Source organism: Podarcis tiliguerta (assembly GCF_965153285.1).
Source record: "Podarcis tiliguerta genome assembly, chromosome: 17".
Classification (NCBI taxonomy): domain Eukaryota; kingdom Metazoa; phylum Chordata; class Lepidosauria; order Squamata; family Lacertidae; genus Podarcis; species Podarcis tiliguerta.
In genome coordinates, this window is record NC_139550.1 from 9,215,478 (window position 1) to 9,243,216 (window position 27,739).

The following is a 27,739-nucleotide window of genomic DNA, read 5'->3' on the forward strand; positions in this document are numbered from 1 at the left end:
TAAATACCCTGCCAGCAAATCAGGAATACCTGTAAACAAATAAGTCAATTTCTCTTCTTAAAATAATGTATATTTTGAACTGCTGATTTTATGTATACTTGAGCTATTTTTTTACGTCAACCTGTTTTTAACTCCTGATTTTTTATTGAAAATCTTGGTGTGCATTTCATGCTTTGTGTGAACTGATTATCAGTTTCTAATAAACATTTTTAAAAATAATTTTTAAAAGAGTGGATGTTAAATAAAAACAGTTTTTCACTTCATTCATTTCAAGCTTAAAAACAACCACCACAGTACACAAAAATAGGCGTTTTTATCCAAATTAGCAGGAGTCAGGAGGACAACCTAAGCTCAGATTTACTTATTTTTTTAATGAAGACGGAGCACAATCTCCACTGGCTGAAAAACTGGGCCTCTCAATAACTTTTTGGCCTCATAGCTTATTACAAGGAACTTGTAATACTTTGAAGTAGCTTTGCAGTTCTTCTGGGGGTTCTCAGGGGAGGGCAGGAAAAGCTGGGGAACGGGGAAGGAAGGTCCTCTTTTGCAGACTGGATATAAGGCGAAAACAAGAGTAATAAGAAAGGTGTGGCTGCTGCTGAGGAAAGAATAATATTTCTGCTGATGAAACTACGGGAGGAGAAAGGGGTCCAGGTTGTGGGCCCAAACCTTCTCAGCACAACTGAATGAAAAGCATATGAGACATGATTAAGGTAAGGCCAAAAACAAAAAATACATCTGGGATCTGGATAGCGGGAGTTTCAGCGAAAAAGGCAGTAGGTGGGGAAAGATTAAGACAACCCTCCACAAATCACAGTTACTGCTTCTCAGTGCAAATCACTGCCCCCCTCTGCAGCTGCTCTTCATAGCCAAAACAGAAGCTGAGATATTATAACAAGATTTCTGTATTACACGTACTTTTTGAACTGGGCAGAAGTTGCCACTTAGCTTCCTTGTTTTCCCATTGAGCGTTCTTGCCTGCACTGTTTTTCTTACCTGAAGAATTAGTTACGCAGACAAGGGATTCGGATCATTCCCATCAAAATTAAGAACCTGTGGTCCCCTCAACAGTTCCCTCCAGCATGGCCGATGGTCAGAGATGATGTGAGCAGTACTGGCATGCGTGAAGGGTAAAGAGCTGCAGAGCTGCCCTTCCGACGCTGCTCTTTGCTGTTGTTTTACCTGGTTGGGGCAACAGCAAGGTCAGGGCCACATGTTGCACCAATGGGGGCAAGGCAGGGGTAGACAAACTAAGGCCCGGGGGCCGGATCCGGCCCAATCGCCTTCTAAATCCAGCCCGCAGCTGGTCTGGGAATCAGTGTGTTTTTACATGAGTACAATGCATCCTTTTATTTAAAATGCATCTCTGGGTTATTTGTGGGGCATAGGAATTCGTTCTTTCTTTTTTCCAAAATATAGTCCGGCCCCCCACAAGGTCTGAGGGACAGTGGTCTGGCCTCCTGCTGAATAAGTTTGCTGACCCCTGGAGCAAGGGGTTGGCAGTGATGCAGTCATACTGACTATGAGCTTGCCCAAAACCTGCTCTAGCCCCATCTAGGCATCATCAAAACTTGTGTCAGGAGTGTGGTTCCATGGCACCAAAGAGAGTGCGTCATGTCCTATGCACATGGCTGCTCCGCCATATTTGGTCTGGCCACCATTCTCCTTTAAATGGTCTGCTACTAAGCCTCTCTCAAAATCTGACACCCGCAAGTTAGGAATTGGTTGGTTTCTGTTTACCAAATACAGCCCAAAATATATGTGGGTGGCAGATAGAAAACAAAGCTTATTACAGCCTATTGCTCGGTCAGTAAAACATGAGTCTCTTAAGAGTCGTAGGTTCAAGCCCCATGTTGGGCAAAAAGATTCCTGCATTGCAGGGGGTTGGACTAGATAACCCTTGTGATCCCTTCCAACTCTGCGATTCTACAGAAAACCCAATAACGCATGCAGAGTAAATTTTTCATCAGGACCAGTTTAGGATAGTATGCTGCTATGCCTATCTAAAAATCTGTCACCCCACAGTTAGGAACTGGTTGGTTATCGTTTACCAAACGTAGCAGAATGGGACTCAAAACAGAAGTGGGTGACAGATAGAAAACAAAGCTTATTACAGAAAACCCAATGCATGTAGAGCCAGATTAATCTCTTCACCAGGACCAGTTTAGCTTGCTGCTACACAAAACCCCTTTAACTCTGCTAAGGTGTGGCTTTTCTTTAACTATCTGAAAGTGGAATCAAACCGAAGATTTCAAACAGCACTTAATATAGTGTTATATCAATATCCTTGCTCATGGCCAGGATTCTTCTATAATCTTTGCACTCATAAATACATCCCACTAAGCAAATATGCAGGGACGCGGGTGGCGCTGTGGGTAAAACCTCAGTGCCTAGGACTTGCCGATCGCATGGTCGGTGGTTCGAATCCCCGCGGCGGGGTGAGCTCCCATCGTTCGGTCCCAGCTCCTGCCCACCTAGCAGTTCGAAAGCACCCTTAAGTGCAAGTAGATAAATAGGTAGCGCTTTATAGCGGGAAGGTAAACGGCATTTCCGTGTGCTGCTTTGGTGCCGGCTCGCCAGAGCAGCGATGTCACGCTGGCCACGTGACCCAGAAGTGTCTTCGGACAGTGCTGGCTCCCGGCCTCTAGAGTGAGATGAGCGCACAACCCTAGAGTCTGTCAAGACTGGCCCGTACGGGCAGGAGTACCTTTACCTTTACCTAAGCAAATATGCATTAAAAGTTTCCAGTTTACAGGTCCTACTGGCCATTTTATTTTTTTCTAACCGATTGAACCTGGAAGGTTGTTTATGAATAACCCCTACATTGCCCTTATGTCAGTTCCTATGAAGCAGGGAGAGCTTTAATTGCTGTGGTATCCTTGTATCCTTCCCATCTGCCTTATATCATTATAAAAATGATTTTTAAAAGGAGACTAGTGATTAAAGCCATGCCTCCCCCATGGGAAGAGAAACTGACACTGAGACAATGAAGAGGGTTTGAATATCTGTATAATTACTAGCTTTATTAGATACAGGTATCTTTTGTTTAAATGTCTGTCAGTGTTTGACAGGCAAAGCACTTAATTCAAACGCGATGTTGTATAGCCATATTGTGCACCCTGAGAATCCCAACATGGAAGTTGTTTCTATGAACATTTGACTATGTCTAAAGTTTATATGTCAGGGAATAAGAGGGAGATTGTGACATAGGGATGGGGAAGTAATTTGGTTCAGTTAACAATTTACAGTGGTGCCCCGCAAGATGAATGCCTCGCAAGACGGAAAACCCGCAAGACGAAAGGGTTTCCCGTTTGCAGAGGCGCTTCGCAGGACGAATTTCCCTATGGGCTTGCTTCGCAAGACGAAAAATGACGAAAAAATTAGAATTTTTTTTTTTTTGCTCCAAAACCCCTTATTTTGAATTGCTAAGCTGCTAAAAGCATTTTAGCAGCAAAACCGCTAATCCCCCACCCCTTAAAAAGCCATTTTTAGCCCTTAAATCGCCAATAGCACTAATAGCGCAACTCCGTCAATGGGCTTGCTTCGCAAGACGAAAAAACCGCAAGACGAAAAGACCCGCGGAATGGATTCTTTTCGTCTTGCGAGGCACCACTGTAATGGAAACCCTTCTCATTCATACATCCCATACACACATACACACATACACACACACACCAAAACACAGAGAGACTTCGAAATTCATACTTCTCCAAATTTTGTGATGGGATCCCCCAACCCAAAAATGTGTACAAAAATCCATACATTGAGGGAGGTTAGTGAAAATAACATACAAGAACATGTCAGTACAAAAATAGGCACATACCAAAACTTTAATACGTTTATATTAGGATAAATGCACACTAAAATGCTGGCATTTTTTTTGTGAGAAGTTTTTTTTAATGGCAACCTGATGTGCATAAGAGACAAATCAAATTTAAGATTAAAAAATTAGAACCTAAGAGGAATCAAAATTGGAAGATTCATCCATCTCTACATGGGGATGTTGTGATGTTGAAGGCTGCTGGGCTGGTTTCCTGTGTTACTAAGAAGAGATTTGTTAATAATGATAATAATAATTTTTTATTTATACCCCGCCCTCCCCAGCCAAGGCTGGGCTCAGAGCGGCTTACAAGCAATAATAAAAACAAGGTGAATGATTACAACTTAAAAACAAAAGTAAAATACAACATGAAAATAATGTAACATTAAAATATTAAAATGTAGCCTCATCGCAGGAGGAGAAGGAAAAGAAAAAAGAAAGAGAGTGAGGGAGGGAGGGAATCAAATTGGCTCCAAGCCAAAGGCCAGGCGGAAAAACTCTGTCTTACAGGCCCTGCGGAAAGAAATCAGGTCCTGCAGGGCCCTGGTCTCATGAGGCAGAGCGTTCCACCAGGCCGGAGCCAGAGTTGAAAAGGCCCTGGCTCTGGTTGAAGCCAATCTAACTTCCTTAGGGCCTGGGGCCACTAGGGTGTTGTTATTTATGGACCTTGAGGCTCTCCGTGGGGCATACCAGGAGAGGCGGTCCCGTAGGTACGAGGGTCCAAGGCCATGAAGGGCTTTAAAGGTCAAAAGCAGCACCTTAAATCTGACCCTGTACTCCACCGGGAGCCAGTGCAGCTTGAAAAGCACTGGGTGGATATGCTCCCATGGCAGAGACCCCGTGAGGAGCCTCGCTGCAGCATTCTGTACCCACTGGAGTTTCTGGGACAGCTTCCAGGGCAGCCCCACGTAGAGCGAATTACAGTAGTCCAGACTGGAGATGACCGTCGCATGGATCACTGTGGCCAGGTCGGGGCGGGAAAGGTAAGGGACCAACTGCTTGATGTGGCGAAGGTGGAAGAATGTCGCCTTGGCTGTTGCTGTAACTTGCGCCTCCATGGAAAGGGAGGCGTCAAGGATTACACCCAAACTCTTAACGGAAGGCAATGGCACTAATTGGGCCCCCGCAAGAGAAGGGAGTTGGTCCCTCACCCCCATGCCATCCCAACCTAGCCATAAGACCTCTGTCTTCGAAGGATTTAGTTTCAATCGGCTCCCACGAAACCATCCAGCCACAGCTTCCAAACATCTGGTCAGTGTCTTCGGGGCTGAGTCGGTGTGGCCATCCATCAACAGGTAGAGCTGAGTGTCATCAGCATATTGGTGACAGCCCAGCCCAAACCTCCGGATAATCTGGGCAAGGGGGCGCATAAAGATGTTAAAAAGCATCGGGGAGAGAATTGCGCCCTGCGGCACTCCACACACCAAGGAGTGGTGCGATGACATTTCCCTCCCTAGTGCCACCCTCTGTCCCCGACTAGAGATAAAAGAGCACAACCAGTTATGGGCTATGCCCTGTATCCCCACGTCTGCGAGGCGGTGGTCCAGAAGATCATGACTGACCATGTCAAAGGCTGCTGACCAATACAAAAGGATCAGCAGTCCTGACCCGCCTTGATCCAGTTGTCTACGGAGATCATCTGTTAGGGCAACCAGAGCCGTCTCCGTCCCAAAACCAGGACAGAAACCGGACTGAAATGGATCTAATGCCAATGTTTCCTCCAGAAACCTACCAAGCTGTTCAGCAACCGCTCTCTCAATTACCTTACCCAGGTATGGAAGATTTGAAACTGGGCAGTAATTGGATAGGTCTAAGGGATCTAATGAAGTTTTCTTTAAGAGTGGACACACCACTGCTTCCTTCAGTTCCCCTGGGAATGTCCCCGTGTCAAGGGACAAATTGATAATTTCAACCAGGGCGGTCCGCGCAACATCTGGACACTCCCTAATCAGCCAAGACGGGCACGGATCAAGGAGGCAGGTGGTGGGCCTACCAACTTGGAGGAATCTATCCACATCATTAGGGAGTATCCGATCGAAATGGTCCAACACTGGACCTGAAGTCAGTCGAGGGGCCTCCAGTTCAGTCACTGTATCTAAATTGGCAGGGAGGTCACGGCGGAGCAACAGGACTTTCTGCGCAAAAAAGCTTGCGAATGCCTCACAGCTGTGGGTCGAATTTGTGCTTAAATTTGGTTGTCCTCCTAAGGACGTTATTGACCTAATTATTCTAAAAGTTGTGCCGGGCAAGAGCTAGCGGATGCAATGGAAGCTGCAAAGTAAGATTTCTTAGCAGCTTTCATAGCCATCTCATAGGCTTTCATAAGCGTCCTATAAGATGTTCTTGAGGCTCCGTCACGAGTCCGTCGCCATACTCGTTCTAGCCGTCTGAGATCCTGCTTCATTTTCCGGAGCTCCTCAGTAAACCAAGGTGCCCGGTTTCGACGGGGTCGCAGAGGGCGCTTAGGCGTGATCTCATCAATAGCTGCCAAGAGCCGGTTATTCCAGTCCTCAACAAGGTCATCTAATGAGTCGCCAGGAGGAGCAGGGTTCCGCAAGGCTTGTTGGAATCTATCAGGATCCATCAGTTTTCGCGGACGAGCCCAAATAGGTTCACCACCTGAGCCGGGGAGGAGCGGGAAGAATCTTGGCTTTCAGAGCGTAGTGATCAGACCATGGCACTTCCACAGAGGGGAGCATGATCACATCTAAGCCAGCCCCAAAGATCAGATCCAGCGTGTGGCCTGCTTGATGAGTGGGGCCCAAAACAAACTGGGAGAGCCCTAGTGTTGCCATGGAAGTCACTAGGTCCAAAGCCTGTGAGGAGGGAGCGGCATCGGCATGGACGTTGAAGTCTCCCAAAACCAGTAGGTTTGGGAACTCCAAGGCCCAGCCCGCCACCACCTCCAGCAGGTCTGACAGGGTGGCTGCAGGTGTGCTGGGTGGTCGGTACACCAGCCAGACAGCCAAGCTCTCCTTGGTGCCCCACACGAGACCAACACATTCAATGCCGGAGATCGCCGGTGATGGCAGAGCTCTGAAAGAGCAATCCTCCTGGAATAACAACGCTACCCCTTCCCCCCGACCCCAGTCCGCGATTGATGGAGGACAGAGAAACCTGGGGGTGTTATCTCATGTAGGGAGACTACTTCGCCTTCCCGTACCCAGGTCTCCGTCACGCAAGCCAGGTCAATCCCCTGCGAGACAAAAAAGTCATGCATGGTGGCGGTTTTGTTGCCTATAGACCTGGCATTGCACAGCACCAATGACAGAGGTGTGTAATCCTTGCTCTCCCTACCCTCATCCCTTGGGATGGGGCATAGATTGGAAGGGGTTCGAGGATCACTGCATCTCGAAACCCTTCGCCGATAGAGATATCTAGCCCCACCGTCATTCCTCCCTAGCCCTTCAATTGTGGAAATCCCAGATCCCATACTAGCCTCCCGAATAGATGGGTAACATCCCCTCAATAACAAGTCATCCTTGGGCCAGGACTCCTGGGTCAAAATGGTATGGGAAAGAGGTGGAGGTCTGATAGGGTAAGTATCCCTAGAAGATAAAACCCAACCAACCGCACCCCAAGCGGGGGGGGGGGCAGTCCCATGGTATTTCATTAACTGTCAATCCCCCTCTCCCTCCTGGGTTAATTGGAGGATTGTTGGTTCTATCTGTGGCTGTGGAAGTATTAATGAGGTATGTGTTATAAAATGTGGATCACTGGCCAACAAAGAGCCAGATTCGAATTTGAAAGATCTGTCCATCCTGTCTCGCCAGGAGTACAGTAGAGAAGGCTGATCATTCTGATAAGTTTTTGGAACATTAGGCAAAGGTCCAGATGTAGATTTGGTGCTGGATATCTCCAGATTGAGATATCATTAGAACATCATTCTATATATTACACACACACACTTACACTTGAACTGCTTGAGAATGTCAGTCCATAGGTTAATTTAAAAAAATATATAATTAACCTATGATCCTTTTCTTTTACTTCTTTATTTTTTCTTTGTTCTTTTTTTCTGATATCTTTCATTTCACTCCTTTATTGTGAATAGCATTTTATAGAGGTATAAATAACTGTAAATATGAAAAGAGACAAAGTATTTTCTAATTTTTTTCCTTGGTTATATATATTTTCTTTTTCTTTTGTATTTTCTTTTGTTGTAAATATGTATGTTTTCTAATTTGTGCTTAATAAAAATTAATAAATGATAATAATAAACAAAGAGAATGTCAGCCCTTTTCTAGAGAATATTCCGTGAAATCCCCTTCACCATTTCAACACCCATAAGTAGTGTGGAGAATTTGGGAGGGGGCAATTTTTGTTTAGTTAGTTCTGCTTTCCATTTAAAAAGTGAAACTCTGCAGTTCAATCTGCAGGGCAGCAGCTGAAGAAGGAGCAAAAAGGGTTTTCTTGTGTGTGTGTTTCTTTGTGGCTGATTAGCTGCTCTCCCTGTGCAAAGGTCAGAGGGGGCAGGGTTTCTGTTGAAGCAGGTGATTAGCTGTGGGAGGAGCTTATCAGAGCTTGCAGGGCAGCAGCGCGCGCAGTTTGATCCATCTTTTAGATTTAGGGGAGCTAGTCTCAAAGAAGTAGGAGGCCCAGGGTTCGCTCTGATTGTTTAGAAATACACAATCGCTTTGAGGTCCTCTCCCCTAGCATGGAAGACGAAGAGCAGACTTCATTTGAGGATCTCTCCCTCCTTACAGTCGATCAGGTATATGAAGACGAGCAGCAAAGTCAGTCCTCAGAGAATGTGCAGGCGACCTTGGAATGGACAGCTCACGGAAGAGGCGTGTAGTGGTGATAGGGGATTCCCTACTGAGGGGAACAGGAGCAGTGATCTGTGGGCCTGACAAGATGTCTCGGGAAGTGTGCTGTCTCCCCGGGGCTAAGATCCAAGATGTAACTGAACGACTGCAAGGAATCATAAAGCCCACTGACAAATACCCCTTCCTCTTGGTTCATGTGGGAACCAATGACACTGCAAGCAATAGCCCCCAGAAGATCAAAAGAGACTACGAGGCTCTGGGCAGGAAATTGAAGCAATTAAATGCACAAATTGTCATCTCATCTGTCCTCCCAGTTGAACGACATGGCCCAGGGAGAGAGGGGAAAATAGTGGAAGTGAACAGCTGGCTTTGCAAATGGTGTAAACAGGAACGGTTTGGATTCTTCGATCACGGACTGCAGTTTCTTGAAGATGGACTTCTGGCAAGCAATGGGAGGAATGTTTTTGCCAAAAATCTCAGAAACCTCATCAGGAGGGCTTTAAACTGACTAATGTGGGGGAGGGAGACAGTGCTCCTGAAGGTAGGAGTCTATCAATTGATGAAGATGATCATCCAAATGTCATAGACCAAATGGAGCAAACAGCACGCAGACCTAGTGGTGGGAGGAAAAAAATCCTTAAATAAGAGAAACGGGGGAATGATTAATGGACTTCAATGTCTGTACACTAATACGCAAAGCATGGGAAATGAACAAGATGAGCTTGAGCTCTTGATACAGCAAACTAAATATGGCATAATAGGCATCACTGAAACCTGCTGGGATAAGTCCCACGATTGGAATGTAATAATGGAGGGATACAATCTATTTCAGAGAAACAGACCAGACAAGAAAGGAGGAGGAGTGGTGTTATATGTCAGGGATTTGTATACCTGTGAAGAGATCCAAGATTTAGAACCTCACAGCCAAAGTGAGAGCATTTGGGTCAAAATTAAGGGAGAGAAGAATAACAGTGACCTCATTGTGGGAGTTTACTATACATCCCCAAGCCAAACAGAGGACATAGATGATGCCTTCCTGGAACAGATGGCCAAGCATGCAAAAGGAAGGGGGATAGTAGTAATGGGGGACTTCAATTACCCGGATATTTGTTGGATGTCAAACTCAGCCAAGAGCATAAGGTCAAACAGATTCCTCACTGGCCTTGCAGACAACTTCATTGTCCAGAAAGTGGGAGAAGCAACAAGAGGAACAGCCATTTTAGATCTGGTCCTAACAAATGTTGATGACCTGGTTAGTGGGGTAGAAGTGGAAGGATCATTAGGCGCAAGTGACCATGCTCTTCTGAAGTTTACTATACAGCGGAAAGGAGCAGCCAAGCATACTAGGACTCAATTTCTTGACTTTAAGATGCCGACTTCATAAAACCTAGGGAAGTGCTGGGTGAGATCCCATGGACAGTAATACTAAAAGGAAAGGGAGTTCATGATGGCTGGGAGTTTGTTAAGAGGGAGATAGTAAAAGCACAACTTCAGGCAATACCAATGAGACGGAAACATGGAAGGTGCCTAAAGAAGCCAGGGTGGCTATCTAAAGAACTTTTAACTGAGTTAAGATTAAAAAAGGATGTGTACAAAAAATGGAAAAGGGGGGAAACCACCAAAGAGGAATTCAAACAAATAGCCAGCACGTGTAGACACAAAGTCAGAAAAGCTAAAGCACAGAATGAACTCAGGCTTGCTAGAGAGGTTAAAAGCAACAAAAAAGGCTTTTATGGGTATGTTCGTAGCAAAAGGAAGAACAAAGAATCAGTGGGGTCACTCAGAGGAGAAGATGGTGAAATGCAAACAGGGGACACAGAAAGGGCTGAACTCCTCAATGCCTTCTTTGCCTCAGTCTTCTCCGATAAAGAAAACAATGCCCAACCTGAAGAATCTGGAGCAAATGATTCAGCAGAGGAAACACATCCCAGAATAACTAAGGAGATAGTACAAGAATACTTGGCTAGTCTAGATGTATTCAAGTCTCCAGGGCCAGATGAACTGCATCCAAGAGTATTAAAAGAACTGGCAGATGTGATCTCAGAACCACTGGCAGTCATCTTTGAGAATTCCTGGAGAACAGGCGAAGTCCCGGCAGACTGGAGGAGGGCAAATGTCCCTATTTTCAAAAAGGGGGAAAGAGAGGACCCAAATAATTACCGCCCAGTCAGTCTGATATCAATACTAGGGAAGATTCTGGAGCAGATCATTAAGCAAACAGTCTGTGAGCACCTAGAAAGGAATGCTGTGATCACCAATAGTCAGCATGGATTTCTGAAAAATAAGTCATGTCAGACTAACCTGATCTCGTTATTTGTCAGAATTACAAGCCTGGTAGATGAAGGGAACGCAGTGGATGTAGCCTACTTTGATTTCAGCAAGGCATTTGACAAGGTGCCCCATGATATTCTTGCAAAGAAGCTGGTAAAATGCGGTCTTGACTATGCTACCACTCAGTGGATTTGTAACTGGCTGACTGACCGAAACCAAAGGGTGCTCATCAATGGTTCCTCTTCATCCTGGAGAAGAGTAACTAGTGGGGTGCCACAGGGTTCTGTCTTGGGCCCGGTCTTATTCAACATCTTTATCAACGACTTGGATGATGGACTCAAGGGCATCCTGATCAAATTTGCAGATGACACTAAACTGGGAGGGGTGGCTAACACCCCAGAGGACAGGATCACACTTCAAAACGACCTTGACAGATTAGAGAACTGGGCCAAAACAAACAAGATGAATTTTAACAGGGAGAAATGTAAAGTATTGCACTTGGGCAAAAAAAAAAATGAGAGGCACAAATACAAGATGGGTGACACCTGGCTTGAGAGCAGTACGTGTGAAAAGGATCTAGGAGTCTTGGTTGACCATGAACTTGACATGAGCCAACAGTGTGACGCGGCAGCTAAAAAAGCCAATGCAATTCTGGGCTGCATCAATAGGAGTATAGCATCTAGATCAAGGGAAGTAATAGTGCCACTGTATTCTGCTCTGGTCAGACCTCACCTGGAGTACTGTGTCCAGTTCTGGGCACCACAGTTCAAGAAGGACACTGACAAACTGGAATGTGTCCAGAGGAGGGCAACCAAAATGGTCAAAGACCTGGAAACGATGCCTTATGTGGAACGGCTAAGGGAGCTGGGCATGTTTAGCCTGGAGAAGAGGAGGTTAAGGGGTGATATGATAGCCATGTTCAAATATATAAAAGGATGTCACATAGAGGAGGGAGAAAGGTTGTTTTCTGCTGCTCCAGAGAAGGGGACACGGAGCAATGGATCCAAACTACAAGAAAGAAGATTCCACCTAAACATTAGGAAGAACTTCCTGACAGTAAGAGCTGTTCAACAGTGGAATTTTCTGCCAAGGAGTGTGGTGGAGTCTCCTTCTTTGGAGGTCTTTAAGCAGAGCCTTGACAACCATATGTCAGGAGTGCTCTGATGGTGTTTCCTGCTTGGCAGGGGGTTGGACTCGATGGCCCTTGTGGTCTCTTCCAACTCTATGGTTCTAGTTTTTAATCCTCTTAAATTTTGGGTTCAATGAATACAGTAATACCTTACCTGTGTTATTGTTATGGTTTTGCTGTGCAATATTTTTGAGTATGTTCCCATTCACTGTCCTTGTATTATTAGTATTATTGTAATTGTTGTTGTTACTACAGTACGTTGTTGTTGTTGTTTTGCACTTCACAGGTAAATTTAATATGCTACGTGCGACCTCTAGACCAGGGATTTAAAATTTGGAAGCCACTATATTAGTCCTAAAGCTAGAAACAAGATCAAAGCATATGTGCTTTGATGGTATGATTTCATCAATTGACAGGAGGCTGAGGAACAAATGTGCTTCTAAAAACTCTGAAAAACAACGATTCAGCCAACATTCTTGAAATCTCCCCAGAAATTAATGGGTAGAAATGTTTTCATGCAATTATCTCCTCCCACATTGTCCCCAGTGTTGTTTTGCTGAATAATTCCACTGATTCATCAGCATGTTTAATTGGGAGTTAAGTCTCACCACTGATCTCAAAGGCTTATGAGTAGATAGGCATTAAGATTGCAGTTTTCGGGAGTTTTACCCTATTTTATGTGTAGATTGAACTGCTGTCCAATATAATAGTGTACCTCAATAATAGGGCTTGTCCATGCCTCCACTTGCCCTGCCACTTTCACCTGGAAAAACCTGCTGTTTACCACTCAGTTGAAGCAAATGTCCATTGGGTTTTCCATGGACTGACATTTGCTCCAATTCAGCAGTAAAGAGCAGATTTTCTTGGGGAAAGCAATGGGAGAAACAGAAAACCACTCAGACCCATGCCTAGAAAGCATGGGATTAGCAGAACACCTCTCAGACCCATGATTTCTAGGCAGGAGACAAGTGTAGATGAGTGACAGACATTTTTTATTTCCCCAATGCTCAAAAAGCACTTCAGAACAGGACTTTCTTGGAAGAACACAGTGGCAGCCATTCAGAGTCTCCTCCTGCAAAATAATTTAGCCTCGCTCCACATATAATATATGAATATAATGAAAGCAAAACAGCCAATCTATGAACTGGCATTTTTTAATTTGAGACAGTCCTGGTCTTCCTGAAAAACCTTCTGAAGAGGCCCCATGGCCGTGGCCTGTTGCCTTTCTGTAATACCTGTGAGGTAATAACAACAAAACATTTCTTCAAAATAGTATGGGTTCTCATTACTGTACTTCCTTTCCTTACAAAGGGAGGTGGGCAAAATCTTTTCCTATATGAAAATTAACAGTTGGTAGGAACATGTTAGGTTGTTTCAGGGGCTAGATGCTGCCATTGGTTGCCAGTAGTGTCAGTTTGCATTTCTTAGTACAGAAAGTATTGATCTGATATGTAGAGATCTTTCCTATTCTACTTAATTCAAGAGGGTTCTGGAAGCTTCTCTGTGTGAAAGAAGGTTACATGATGTTTGGGTTATTCCTTCAGAGAAGCTGAGCACAGCTGGTTTAAACTGGTTCTGTTATCTCTTTGTGTCAAGGTCATACTGACTATAATAGTCAGGCCAGAAGGAGCCTGAGTTTCCATCTCTCTCTTTCTTTCTCTCTCTTTTCTTTCTGGCGTAGTGTTCCGTATATAATGTTAAGGTTTAGACTTATTATAAGTTACTGTGAGTTTGTTAAGTCTGCTGCAACTGGATTTCTTATGGACATTGCCAATCCTGAATGCATTGGATTTGTGACCATTATGCCCATTTGCCTTCAGTAGCAGTAAAGCTCTGCTGGATGAAATGCCTCTGGTCTATTTTTGGGGAATCCTGCAACGTGTTTAAGTTTTTACTCTGCTTACTATACATTGGAATCTGCTCTAGATAAATATTGAGTAGAATTTCAATGCCCATCTCTTCTCTAGAGTCAAAAGCATTGCCCAGTTTAAAGAAATTTAGACTGTCCTTGAATGTCATGTGACATTTACCTGGGAATCATGGCAACTGCTCTCACTGAGGACACAACTGAGCCGACGCAAAAGGGGGTTTCATGGACAGGGGGGCTGCTTCCTACAACTGTTGGCAACAGAAAGGGTCCATTGGCTGCAAACAGGACAACATCAGCAATGTCTAGGCAACACAATGACCATGTACATACGCAATAGACAATCTTTATAGAATTCCTTCAAACCATAACAAGTACAAAATGAAATCTTTAGTCTCAAAGTCTCTGAAAATCTTTAAATGAAGCGTGGTACCAGACTTTGTACGATGAAAGACAAGCTGTGAAGCTTTGTGTATTCAGCAAATACAATGTCCAACACTGAACAGTGATTCCGGATATTGACTACTGATTTGTAGAATTCTTCGTCAGCCTGGTAGGAGGATATAGAATTGCTTCATAAACCCATCTTCATAAACTGGGAGCCAGTGTGGTGTAGTGGTTAAGAGCGGTAGTCTCCTAATCTGGGGAACCGGGTTCGCGTCTCCGCTCCTCCACATGCAGCTGCTGGGTGACCTTGGGCCAGTCACACTTCTTTGAAGTCTCTCAGCCCCACTCACCTCACAGAGTGTTTGTTGTGGGGGAGGAAGGGAAAGGAGAATGTTAGCCGCTTTGAGACTCCTGAAGGGGAGTGAAAGGCGGGATATCAAATCCAAACTCTTCTTCTTCTTCTTCATCTTACAGTGGTACCTTGGGTTAAGTACTTAATTCGTTCCGGAGGTCCGTATTTAACCTGAAACTGTACTTAACCTGAAGCACCCCTTTAGCTAATGGGGCCTCCTGCTGCCGCCGGAGCACGATTTCTGTTCTCATCCTGGAGGAGGAGTTTGAAGGAGGAGGAGGAAGAGTTTGGATTTGATATCCCGCCTTTCACTCCCTTTAAGGAGTCTCAAAGCGGCTAACATTCTCCTTTCCCTTCCTCCCCCACAACAAACACTCTGTGAGGTGAGTGGGGCTGAGAGACTTCAGAGAAGTGTGACTGGCCCAAGGTCACCCAGCAGCTGCATGTGGAGGAGCGGGGAATCGAACCAGGTTCCCCAGATTACGAGACTACCGCTCTTAACCACTACAACCACACTGGCTCTGAAGCAAAGTTCTTAATCTGAAGCACTATTTCTGGGTTAGCGGAGTCTGTAACCTGAAGTGCATGTAACCTGAAGCATATGTAACCGAGGTACCACTGTATTTCAAATGAATGTATGTAAATGAAAATTTCAAATGCTGTGGAACAGTGCTCATGTAATAATGTAGTCACTGCTCATTTTGTACTTGTTATGGTTTGAAGGAATTCTATAAAGATTGTCTATTCCGTATGTACATTGTCATCATGTTGCCTAGACATTGCTGATGTTCTCTTTGCAACATAGGGGTTTGTTTACTACAAACAGGACAAGGCAGTAGCTGTTGGCTTCTCTCGTCTTACATTTTGTGCTCCGGCTTCCCACTCCTTTTGCTGCAGGTATAATGTGGAAACTGCATGGAGAAGAGTAACCATTCTTCATCTGGTGGAACTATGGAATTCCTGCTCCTCGGATTCTCTGACTTGCTCCTGCTGAGGACCTTCCTCTTTTACGTCTTCCTCATGGTGCATGTGGTCACCCTTGCAGGAAATCTCCTCATCCTCCTGGCAGTGGCTGCTGAGCCCTCCCGCCCTCCTATGCTCTTTTTCCTTTGCCAGCTCTCTGCCATCGAGCTCTGTTACACCCTCGTCATTGTTCCCAAGACGTTGGCTGACCTGCCCAGCCCAGGGGCGAGCACCATTTCCTTTGTGGGGTGCGCGACCCAAATGCATTTCTTTGTGGCTCTGGGCGGCGCTGAATGCTTCCTCCTTGCAGCCATGTCGTACGATCGCTACGTGGCCATCTGCCGGCCCCTGCACTACGTGACAATGATGAGCCAGGGAGTCTGCCTTCAGCTTGTTATCGTCTGCTGCCTCGGGGGCTTTGTGGTCTCACTGGGCCTCACCGTGGCTGTCTTCCGCCTGCCTTTCTGCAACTCCCGCCGCATTGACCATTTCTTTTGCGATGTCCCTGCCATGCTCCACCTGGCCTGCACAAAGAGCTACGTCAGTGAGCTACCCCTCCTTGCAGCCTGCGTGATTCTCCTCCTGTTCCCCTTCCTTCTTATCCTCACGTCCTACATGTGCATCTCAATGGCTGTGTTGCGCATCCGGGACTCAGCTGGCCGGGGCAAAGCCTTCTCCACTTGCGCCTCGCACCTGGCCGTCACAGTCTTACACTATGGCTGCGCCACCTTCATGTACGTCCGGCCCAAGTCCAGCTACATGCCAGACCGGGACAAGATGGTGTCTCTTGTCTACACCACCATCACCCCCTTACTTTACCCTCTGATTTACAGTCTCAGGAACAAAGAAATTAAAGGAGCTGTGAGGAAGCTGCTGCAGAAAACGTTAGCTCAGGCACAGTGCAACACCTTCAAGGGCAGGCTTGCGTAATTTGTAAGCCATGCAGCTGTATTGTCAGGAGCTGGAGGTCAGCAATGAAGCAGCCTGTGTCAGTGAAGTTAACTCTTTATTCAAGGAAACCAAAACAGCTCAGGTCTAGTGATTGCTGCAGCTCTTCCCAGTAGGTCTTGCTCGGATGAGGCAGTTGCAAGGACAGAAGGTCCTCGCCTTCCTACCACTTCTACAACTCCACCCCTGGTTCCTTTCCCAGCAACCTGAGGCTCCTTTGTCTTGTCTCTCTTTGCTCCACTCTTTTCATTCCTCTTCAGGTTCTGGGAGACCAGAGGGGAGGGCAGCTGGTCACAGCAGGAGAGAGGGGGGACTCCCTGGCTTCTTCAGCAGCCTGCCTCATCTCTGCCCCTTGGTCCCCCTTCTCACCAGTCTTTGCTTCTGCCTCTCATTCTGGACTGCTCTCTGCCACAGACTCTTCCTGCTCACTAAACCCTGTTCCTTCTTCAGCTTCTGACAGCTCATCCTCCCAGTCCGCTCCCTCTTCTTCCTCTAATGACTCATTGTCATCCCACCACCAATCCCCTGGAAACTTCATTGGGGGTTCCTCAGCAGGTGCCTCCCACTACTCTGCATCCAGTGAGTCCAGGATATATATATGCAGCTCAGAAGCCATTAACAGTGATGCTTTCTATATGGTATAAATTGTAAGGAAGGAAGGAAAGTAGACATAAATGGTGCCACTGTCCCTCGTCCCTCCCCCCCTCCAGCCAATACTTGGTGAGCCTCCTGTCTTTGCTGCCTGCCTGGGACTGCAAAAACAAGGGCAGCATCAAATATTTGGTCAGACAATACAAGACTGGTGGATTGAATTCATCTTAAGGTAAAGGTAAAGGGACCCCTGACCATTAGGTCCAGTTGTGGCTGACTCTGGGGTTGCAGCGCTCATCTCGCTTTATTGGCCGAGGGAGCCGGTGTACAGGACTTGCTGATCAGAAGGTCGGTGGTTCGAATCCCCACGACGGGGTGAGCTCCCATTGCTTGGTCCCTGCTCCTGCCAACCTAGCAGTTCGAAAGCATGTCAAAGTGCAAGCAGATAAATAGGTACTGCTCCGGCAGGAAGGAAAACGGCGTTTCCGTGCGCTGCTCTGGTTCGCCAGAAGCAGCTTAGTCATGCTGGCCACATGACCGGAAGCTGTACACTGGCTCCCTCGGCCAATAAAGCGATATGAGCGCCGCAACCCCAGAGTTGGCCACGACTGGACCTAATGGTCAGGGGTCCCTTTACCTTTACCTTTTTACTCTCATTTTCCTACTCATATTGAAATACTGCCCCTCAATGAGGCCAAACTTAGATTCACAAAATGTTTAGGGGTATGCGTACCCCTGCGTCCCCCCAGAAAAAAAGCACTGATGATGATTATTAAAAAATAAATTTATTTCTCACCCACCCTCCCAAAGGAGCCCATGGCAGCAGTATTGCTGGACACAGAAACACTTAACTAAGTGAGGAATGATCCAAACTGCCTGGAAGCACATTGTGGTCAATCTGTACCAATCACATTCCAAGATAAGAGTCTGAAGCTCTATTTATGAGTCAAAATGGGAACCCCCTGAATTTTCATTTTTAAAAAAGCAAAAACCATTTGAATTTCAGCAAAAAGAGAAATTATTTGGCAACTAGCCACCTAGGAGAGATTTCATATGCCTGTGGGTTAACTAGAAACCAGGTGTGTATCTAGACGCATCAAAAACTTGTTTCAGTTAAACGTGTTGCAAACTCTATATGAGAAATTGGGTTAGCAAAAGTGGAACTCCACAGCGCCATCTGGTGTCACAGTGTTAGAATGCATAAACAATGCATATAAAGTGCTTTTTCTTTGCCAATGCAGCTGAATCCCAGTAACAGAATTACGTGGAAGTCTATATAAAACCAGGCATTGGGGGGGTGGGGAGGAGTTCTCACTCATTGATGATTTAGTTGTTGGCAGACCTCTCAAAGTATGATGCAGCTACTCACCTAGGAAAAGTAAAAAAGGAAATGTACATTATCTGGGCTTACTAGCCCAGTAACGTGTTAGGATATTTCCGTTCCACCTTAAAAGGGAGCAGGATGTTTGTGTCACAGCCTGCGCATTTCCTGTTTCACAGGATGTTTCTGTTGTGTCTTTGCTTTCGTTTCTCCCTCTCACTGCCGGAGCACTGAAGCAGGCAGTCATGTTTTTCTTTGTTCTGACCAACGCTGAATAAACTTGTAAATAATGCTCTCCTGAGTGCATCTTTCGCTGTGCTTTATCTGCTGATAGAGCGTGCACGGCTCTGGAATGTGGCAAACTATTTCTGGAGCTCGTGTCGCTAATTGCTGATACTGTGTGTCTACAGGAGATCAATGGACGTCCGGAGACGATGTGGAGTCATGATGGACTTTGTCTCCCTGGCAGTATGCCAACATAACGTAGACCCCAGCATTGACATACAGAAACAGAAAGAAAACATCTTCAGAAATAAACTCCTAAGATAATTATCATATGACCTTCAAATATCATAATTTCACACATACAATGCAGAAAAGGGAGTGTTGACTTCTTCTGCATGTGACAATGCTGGCAGAAGGTACAGAGTTTGAATAACCCTCACAGAAATTGCAACACAGCTGGCTATTTTCATGCACGAAGCCCAACCTATTCTGTCCATGCAGATGTGGAAGTTATAGAATCTGCAGGAATCCATTGAAAACAGGAAATGTCAGCAGAAGTCCACAAGGAGGCACACAAAAGCCACTTTTCTGAATGCAAATTCTGTTCATTTGCATTTCATTTACTAAAAGTGGCAACAGTTTCAGTTTCATTTCTCCAGATTCTTTTCTTTAAGCTTTCCTCCCTTTATCTGACCTGCCCTCCTTCAGCTTTAGTTTCATTCAACTTCGTTTTGCTGTTAAGAAGGAGAACTGATTAAGATTGGTAAGTGACATTGTTTTTATGGGGTGCAGCTGTCATGGTAACAGATGGAGTATGATAGTTAAAATAACACTGAAACAATCAAATGTGCTGTCTTAACTTCTCTAGATAACTGCCTAAAATTAGATTATCACTATTTAATTACAAAAGGCACACACCCTAAGAATGGCAGAAAACTTCAATGAAGGGATAATTATGTGATGCTAAATGGGCAAATATGTAAATTAAAAATGTTTTTAAAACTGCATCAGTGGAACTGCCCTTAATTAAAATGAAACTAGCTCACAGCTTATTAAATCACACAATACAGAAAATCATAATGGAAACACGACATGAAAAAAATTTGGCAGGCAGAAACCAGAAAGAACCAGACCTAAGATGCCTCTTGTCTCAAACATAGAGTGCTGGACAGGTGATTGGTCTCATTTTGGTTTACAGGACCCCTTTGACACTTCCTTAGAGAATGGGAACAAACTACCAGTGCCATCGCTGCTAAGGCAGAGGCGAAAGAAAGAGGGAGCGTGGGAGAGAGAGGCAGAGAAATGGAGGTGGCAGCAGCTGCGGGGAAGAGGAAAAAGTGGTTGGTTGATGGAAGGGCACAATCTCTGGCTGTGTACACTACCTTTAAAGCACATTTGAAGCACACAATTCCTCTCAAAGACTTCTGGGCACTGTAGTTCATTATGGGTTGCTGGGAATTGTCACTCTCTGAGGGATAAACTACAGTGCCCATAATTCTTTGAGGAGAAAAAAGTGCCCTGAATGTGCTTTAAATGGATGGACTGTTCTAATAATAATAATAATAATAATAATAATAATAATAATAATAATAATAATTTATTTGTACCCTGCCCATCTGGCTGGGTTTCCCCAGCCACTCTGGGCGGCTTCCAACAAAGATGAAAAATACACTAAAATGTCACATATTAAAAACTTCCCTGGACAGGGCTGCCTTCAGATGTCTTCTGAATGTCAGATAGTTGTTTATCTCTTTGACATCTGATGGGAGGGCGTTCCACAGGGCGGGCGCCTCTACCGAGAAGGCCCTCTGCCTGGTTCCCTGTAACTTGGCCTCTTGCAGTGAGGGAACCGCCAGAAGGCCCTTGGCGCTGGACCTAAGTGTCCGGGCAAAACGACGGGGGAGGAGACGCTCCTTCAGATATACTGGACCGAGGCCGTTTAGGGCTTTAAAGGTCAGCACCAACACTTTGAATTGTGCTCGGAAACGTACTGGGACCCAATGTAGGTCTTTCAAGACTGGTGTTATGTGGTCTCGGCGGCCGCTCCCAGTCACCAGTCTGTGACGTTGTGTCCTCTGCCCAAAAGTGATATTCCTCACAAAGAGTGTTAGCAGAGGATACCTCTTGTAATAAGTTTTATTCCCACAATGCCCTTTGCTTATTTGCAAGCTCTGAGGGCTTTCAAAGCATCTCTTTATTCTCCCAGCTACGCCATTAGCTCTGGGATGGTATAAGGAAATGGTTTTTGTGTCTGATGCCATTAGTGTGCTGGTATTTCTGCATTTCTGTAGAGATAAGTTATACTATTCTACCCGCCCTGAGTAATTACCAATTACCTGCCCTGGGACCTGCTGGTGAAGGGAGGGTATAAAACTTAGTAATAATAATAGTAATGATAGTTGCTGTTTTGCCACACATTCGCTCCGTTTCTTGGAATCCTTTTGTAGCTCCTCACAAGTTTAAACTCGTTCCGACTCGATCTGCGCAAACATTAACAGTCAAGACAGAGAAAGGGGAAGAGGGCGGCGGCGGCAGGAAACTTGGAAAGCCCCAAAGTCTGTGGTTTGTAAACATATTAGGGCAAAACTAGGTGCAATGCCATTCACACAATCGGCAACTCCGTGAATTATTTTTACAGAGAATACCAGGCATGGAGTGCATTATGGATCAGTACCCTGGCAGGGGGGTTGGAGGTGCTTTAGTCCATTACCCCCCCCCCCAAAAAAAACCCCCCACACACTCATTGCATTCCACCAGATTGGTGGCAATGGAAGTTTTCATTTAAATTTTTTAAAAAATATTTATTAGAAGTTTGGAAATTACGGAAAAAAGAAAAAGAAAGAAGAAGAAACAATAAAAGGTTTAACAAAACATACATTACAATTACAATAAAAAAGCAGTACAACAATACAAAAAAAGAGGGGGGGGAGAGAAAAAAGGGGGGGAAACAACACATTTGACACACACATCCAATATTCCATATCTTTACCTTTCATTAACTTGTTTCATCGACCTCCTCACACCTCCCTTTTTTGTATTCTATTTCGATTAACTGTTTCAGCAAATTCTTTCCATCTTACTCAATTTTTGTTCTATAATTTATCTTAACGTTCTAACCTTAAATTTTTCATTTTATCCCGTTATCAATCCACTTTTACTTAATTCTTTATTACATTTCTGCTAAAACCATATAGCTTCATTCCAGCATCCTTCTAACATTCATTAATTTTACAATGTTTTTGTAGATAAGCTTTAAATTTTTTTCCAGTCTTCTTCCACTGACTCTTCTCCCTGGTCTCGGATTCTACCAGTCATTTCCGCCAGTTCCATATAATCCATCAACTTCATCTGCCATTCTTCCCTGGTGGGTAGGTCTTGTGTCTTGGAAGTTTTCCTTTCAATCCAGATGGGAACCAGGGTGGAGAAACAAAGGCTAACATCTGCTTAGCCTTCCCCCAGGGTCCTGATCCGGATTGGGGGCCTCACACATGTTGTTTAGTTAATAATAATTGCTGGTTGCATGAATGGTGGTGTCACGTTTAATTTGGCCCTGAACAGCGCGTGCTGGAGGCATTAGGCAGACTTAATTAAATTAGACTCTACTAGGTGCAAAACAGATTTCTTGTTGTGTCGAGCGCTGCCGAAACAAAGAAACAGTAATGGAAAGTATAAACAGATTCTAGTGACTTGAATCTGTAGCCAGCGTTAACAGAAACACACAATTCCCTCAGAATAAAAGAGAAAAACGGTTTCTCCAGCAAGGCTGGAGACTAGTTTTAGCAGGAGAAAATATGTGGGGAAGACCCACCACTGGACGGAACGAATCATGATGGTGGCAGCCATCTTTGTTCAGGTGTTTGCTGCATCCACACACAAAGCGGCGCAGGAACATGTGGGGAGTAATGTTTACTTGAAAAAGGTGCAAAGGGGAAGAGAGCTGAACTTTCCCCTTCTCCCCGCTACCACATCTTCCCATACTTCGCCATCTTGAAGGATTTTTAATCAAGGCCTTTTTTCACTAATAAATTGTTCTCCATGACTTTTGTTCAGACAAAAAAACTGGAGGGAAACAAAGTACACAAAGACTTTGTATGCCTTTGGAATCCTTTCATTGTGGCTGGTGGTATTCAGCACTGTAAGATAGGACACAGAGAGAGAACAGTGCCAACACATGCTGATAAATGGTAATCATACCACATTTCAGAAAACGTGCCCTTATTCTTGGCTTAGGTCCCATCTGCACTATACAGTGATACTGTTCTTAACCTGAAGCACCACTTTAGCTAATAGGGCCTCCTGCTGCTGCTGCGCCGCAGCTGCACGATTTCTGTTCTCATCCTGAAGCAAAGTTCTTAACCCAAGGTAATATTTCTGGGTTAGCGGAGCCTGTAACCTGAAGCGTATGTAACCCGAGGTACCACTGTACATTTGAAGCAGTATCGTACCACTTTAAGTGGTTACGGCTTTCCCCAAGGAATCCCAGGAACCACAGTTTAAGGATGCTGAGAGTTGTTAGGAGAATACGGTTCTCTTCACAGCTACAATTCCCAGAGCTCCCTGGGAAGAGGGATTGGTTGTTAAACCACTCTGGGAATAGACGGTCTCCTAACAACTCTCAGCGGCCTTAACAACTTGCAGTTCCCAAGATTCTTTGAGAGAAGTCCTTGCCGCTTAAAGTACAGTGGTGCCCCGCAAGACGAATGCCTCGCAAGACGGAAAACCTGCTAGAAGAAAGGGTTTTCCGTTTTTCGATGCGCTTCGCAGGACGAATTTCCCTATGGGCTTGCTTCGCAAGACGAAAATGTCTTGCGAGTCTTGAGATTTTTTTTCGCTCCCCACCCCCTTTTTCTAAGCCGCTAATCCCTTTTTTTAACAGCTAATCCGCTAATCCCTTAAGCCTTTAATAGCCGCTAATAACTGCTAATAGCGCTAATCCGCTAAGCCGCTAATGGACTTGCTTCGCAAGACGAAAAAACCGCCAGACGAAGAGACTCGCGGAACGAATTAATTTCGTCTTGCGAGGCACCACTGTAGTGTAGTGGCTTTAACTTCTTTAAAGTTATTGTGCAGATGGGATGTAGATTGCATCCCCGTTAAGAGCACAAAGGAGGCATATTCTTTAGAGAGGAGGAATACCCGGAGAGGCCATTATCAATGTGCAAATCTTTGGAGCATTATTTGGACACTGAGATGTGGTGCAGTAGAAAGATCCTTTATGTTCTTAAAAAGATACGTTTCTCTCTTTTGCAGATTTTTGCCAGCGACTTGCCGGTGTTTGAGAAGAAATATCCCTCAGAAAATGGGTATATGATCTCATGTTGCACTTTCTAAATGCCTTGATTTTAAAACATTCTGCCTCTGGGGAACTCATGGGTGCTGCAAAGGACTTTGGAGTACAGTGGTACCTCAGGTTTAAGAACTTAATTCGTTCCGGAGGTCCGTTCTTAACCTGAAACTGTACTTAACCTGAAGCACCACTTTAGCTAATGGGGCCTCCTGCTGCTGCCGTGCTGCTGCTGTGCAATTTCTGTTCTCATCCTGAAGCAAAGTTATTAACCCGAAGTAATATTTCTGGGTTGGGGGAGTCTGTAACTGAAGTGTATGTAACCTGAAGTGTATGTAACCCGAGGTACCGCTGTATGTTCTAAAACAAGATTTGGGAAGCTGTGTGGTCCTCTATGATGTTGCTAGACTCTCATCAGCCTCAGACAGCATGGCTAATGGTCAAGGATGGTGAAAGTTGTAGCCAAGCAACAGCTGAAGGGCTGCAGGTTCTGCAACCATCTTTAATTTACCCAGTCCTTTTACATATATTTACATATTTTTATTCCCCAAAGGCTTCTTAATTCTCAACATGTTTCAAACACCAGACTTTCTGTTCTGACATTTAAAAAAATGGGCTGTTCTAACTTGCTAAGAATTAGAGACGTACTATCTGTAAAAAAAAGGGGTAGGTAACCTGAAGCCTTCCAGATATTGTTGAACTACAGTGGTACCTCAGGTTACAGACGCTTCAGGTTACAGACTCCGCTAGCCCAGAAATAGTACTTCGGGTTAAGAACTTTGCTTCAGGATGAGAACAGAAATCGTGCTCCAGCGGCGCGGCAGCAGCGGGAGGCCCCATTAGCTAAAGTGGTGCTTCAGGTTAAGAACAGTTTCAGGTTAAGAACAGACCTCCAGAACGATTTATGCTCTTAACCCGAGGTACCACTGTGTGGCGAACAGCAAGGGAAGTTGGGGTTGTATTCCAAAAACATGTGGAGACCCACAGATTAGGTACCCCTGTATAAGGAAGAAGACAGTTTCAATGAATCATAGAATTTGTAGAGTTGGAAATATCAGGGATGTTGTGAAGCCACATAATCTTCTACAACCCTTTTCAAGGAAAAGCCCTGCAAGAGAGTTAAACTGTGATGAACATGTTGGAACATGCCGGGACTTCTTCCAGCTAAGTTCACATTTGATATTTCAAACATATAAATATTTCAAATGAATGAACCTGTGTTTCATTGTCAGTCTGCCCACTCAAATACTAGTTAACTCAGTACTAAATTCCTCAGCCCAGCTGTTGCGAAATGAAGGAATGTGCACGTGACCACCGAAATGGTTAGGTGGGAATGCTATTAAACAGGAGGAAGTGAGGTCCTCAAAAGAGCTAAGCATATTCTCCCTGCACTATCACAAATTCCTCTTCAGAGAAAAGTTCCGTTCTGCCTAGAAGTGTCCTCAGGTTGTATATTAGGAACACATTTATCAGAATCTTTGGCGTGGGAAATCAAAATTTTAGCATTCAGTACAAATCACTCTGGTGCATTGGAGATCTGATTCTGATTCTATGCAAGTTCAGTGGCACTTTTGTTGTTGTTTAGTCGTGCCCGGCTCTTTGTGACCCCATGGACCAGAGCACACCAGGCACTCCTGTCTTCTACTGCCTCCCGCAGTTTGGTCAAACTCATGCTGGTAGCTTCGAGAACGCTATCCAACCATCTCGTCCTCTGTCGTCCCCTTCTCCTTGTGCCCTCCATCTTTCCCAACATCAGGGTCTTTTCCAGGGAGTCTTCTCTTCTCCTGAGGTGGCCAAAGTATTGGAGCCTCAGCTTCAGGATCTGTCCTTCCAGTGAGCACTCAGGGCTGATTTCCTTCAGAATGGAGAGGTTTGATCTTCTTGCAGTCCATGGGACTCTCAAGAGTCTCCTCCACCACCATAATTCAAAAGCATCAATTCTTCGGCGATCAGCCTTCTTTATGGCCCAGCTTTCACTTCCATACATCACTACTGGGAAAACCATAGCTTTTACTATATGGACCTTTGTTGGCACTTAATCACTTAAGTGGCACTTAACCACAAGCAAATATGTATAGGATTTGAAACAGCCTATATCAGGGATGTCCCACCAGTCGACTGTGATCGACAGGTAGATCCCCTGGTTATAGCGGTCGATCGTGGTCGATCTTGGGTTCATTTGCGATCGGGGGGGGGGGGGGACTGTTGAATGAATGTATCCACCCCTGGCCCCCTCACTGTGTTTTTCTGTCGTGCAAAATGGTTGTTCTTTTGCCGTCTTCTGCGGACAATTGGGGAAACAAAATTTGGAGTAATTGCTGCTTGCTTCTGTCTATGGTGAGCAATTTATGCTCTGTCCCCCTTTAAAAAAAAGTTCAACAACTTTGGCCTGCCCCTCTAAAAAGCTCTATAACTCTGGTGTCTCCCCGCTAAAGAAAGGTCAACAACTCTTGCCTGGCCCCCCTAAAAAAAGCTCAAGAACTCTGTCCTCCCCCCCACAAAGGGTAGATCACTGCCAGTTTTTTTTATACTGGGATTAGATTGCAGTCTCTTGGTAGTTGGATGTGCCTGTCCTATATAACTGGGACATAGTTCCAGGGTGAGGTGGGGTGGGGGACATGTTACGCAATGGCCTAAGAAGTTTATTGTTGGGGAAACATTTTAACACATTTACAAATGATAAAAACCATAGAGTAAAACTTGATGCATGCACTAGGGGGTAATTATATTTCATCCTGAGGGTGTTTTGTGTTGTACGGGATCATGAGAGAGACGAGGCCATTGTACATCAGATCACGATGAGAAATTACTGCTGGTCAGGAAATAGGTGAAGACGGCATTAAGAGAAAACAACCATATGTCAGGAGTGCTCTGATGGTGTTTCCTGCTTGGCAGGTGGTTGGACTCGATGGCCCTTGTGGTCTCTTCCAACTCTATAATTCTATGATTCTATGCAAAGGCCTTTTCCTATAGCGTACATTGATTTCTTATAATTATACTGTACAACAGGCTGGCTGTTAAACAAAACAAAAAAATTAAAGATAGGGAATAGGAAGCCAACGTAGTAGCAGTAGGCACAAGGAAAAGTCAGGCTAATAACCACCAAATCCTCAGCTTAGCATTGCCCTTCGCCTTCATTTCAGGGAAGGGAAACGAATAATATCATCTGTATTTACCTGTTTTTTTCAGAGCTGGAAGCAAAAACTAATGACTTGACTATCCTGGTCCACAACCAGGGTTACGACGATGTCACGGTTGCAGTCAGTGCCAGGCCAATATACAAACTGCTGGATGGCAACGTGGTTTTCTTCTGGTTGCAATGGCTTTGGTCCAGCATTGCCACCACAGACGTTGGCCCGAAAGCTAAAAAGAAAGTAAATACGGTGACCAGCTGGAATATTATCACTCACCAGTTGGGAAGCTGGGGGTGGAGACTTTATAACATTACCGTGCGGAGGAAGGTGGATGGATATGTTGCTACATGTACAACTCCTCTGGATTGCACTTGGATAGTTGAAGAAAGGGGAATACACCAAGAAGGTGCTGCTGAAAGAAACTACTGCAAATTTGAACCACCTGCCAACAGTGAGGATTAGCTATTTCCCCCCATTCTGCTAGATGAATTATTCTGTGTAATATGGAAGCTTAGCCAAGGCTTTAACAAAATGTTTTTATTCACGTTTAGGTCAACAGATCAGCATAGTATAACCAAAAAAGAACATCGCAACATATTGGGTATCACAACCTTCTACAAGAATAAAAGTTACCAACGTCTGTATTGGCTCAGTTCAATAAATCATTCCATAAATTCA

At 44.9% G+C, this 27,739-nt stretch overlaps 1 protein-coding gene across 4 annotated transcripts; it reads left to right on the forward strand.

The window, feature by feature from the left end:
- The first annotated feature begins 337 nt into the window (after window positions 1-337).
- Window positions 338-27,739, forward strand: LOC310667691 (olfactory receptor 10AC1-like). 4 transcript variants are annotated; one of them, XR_014506330.1, is made up of 4 exons: window positions 19,070-19,406; window positions 23,894-23,946; window positions 27,117-27,512; window positions 27,613-27,739. XR_014506330.1 is itself a non-coding variant. In XM_083420544.1 (2 exons), the coding sequence occupies exon 2, from the start codon at window positions 15,511-15,513 to the stop codon at window positions 16,486-16,488; it is 978 nt and encodes a 325-aa protein (XP_083276670.1). In that variant the 5' UTR covers window positions 338-713; window positions 15,493-15,510; the 3' UTR covers window positions 16,489-17,306. The 4 variants fall into 4 exon arrangements, 1 of the variants encoding a protein (XP_083276670.1); XR_014506328.1 differs by lacking the exon at window positions 19,070-19,406 and adding an exon at window positions 492-713 and having other exon boundaries at window positions 27,117-27,739; XR_014506329.1 differs by having other exon boundaries at window positions 19,030-19,406; window positions 27,117-27,739.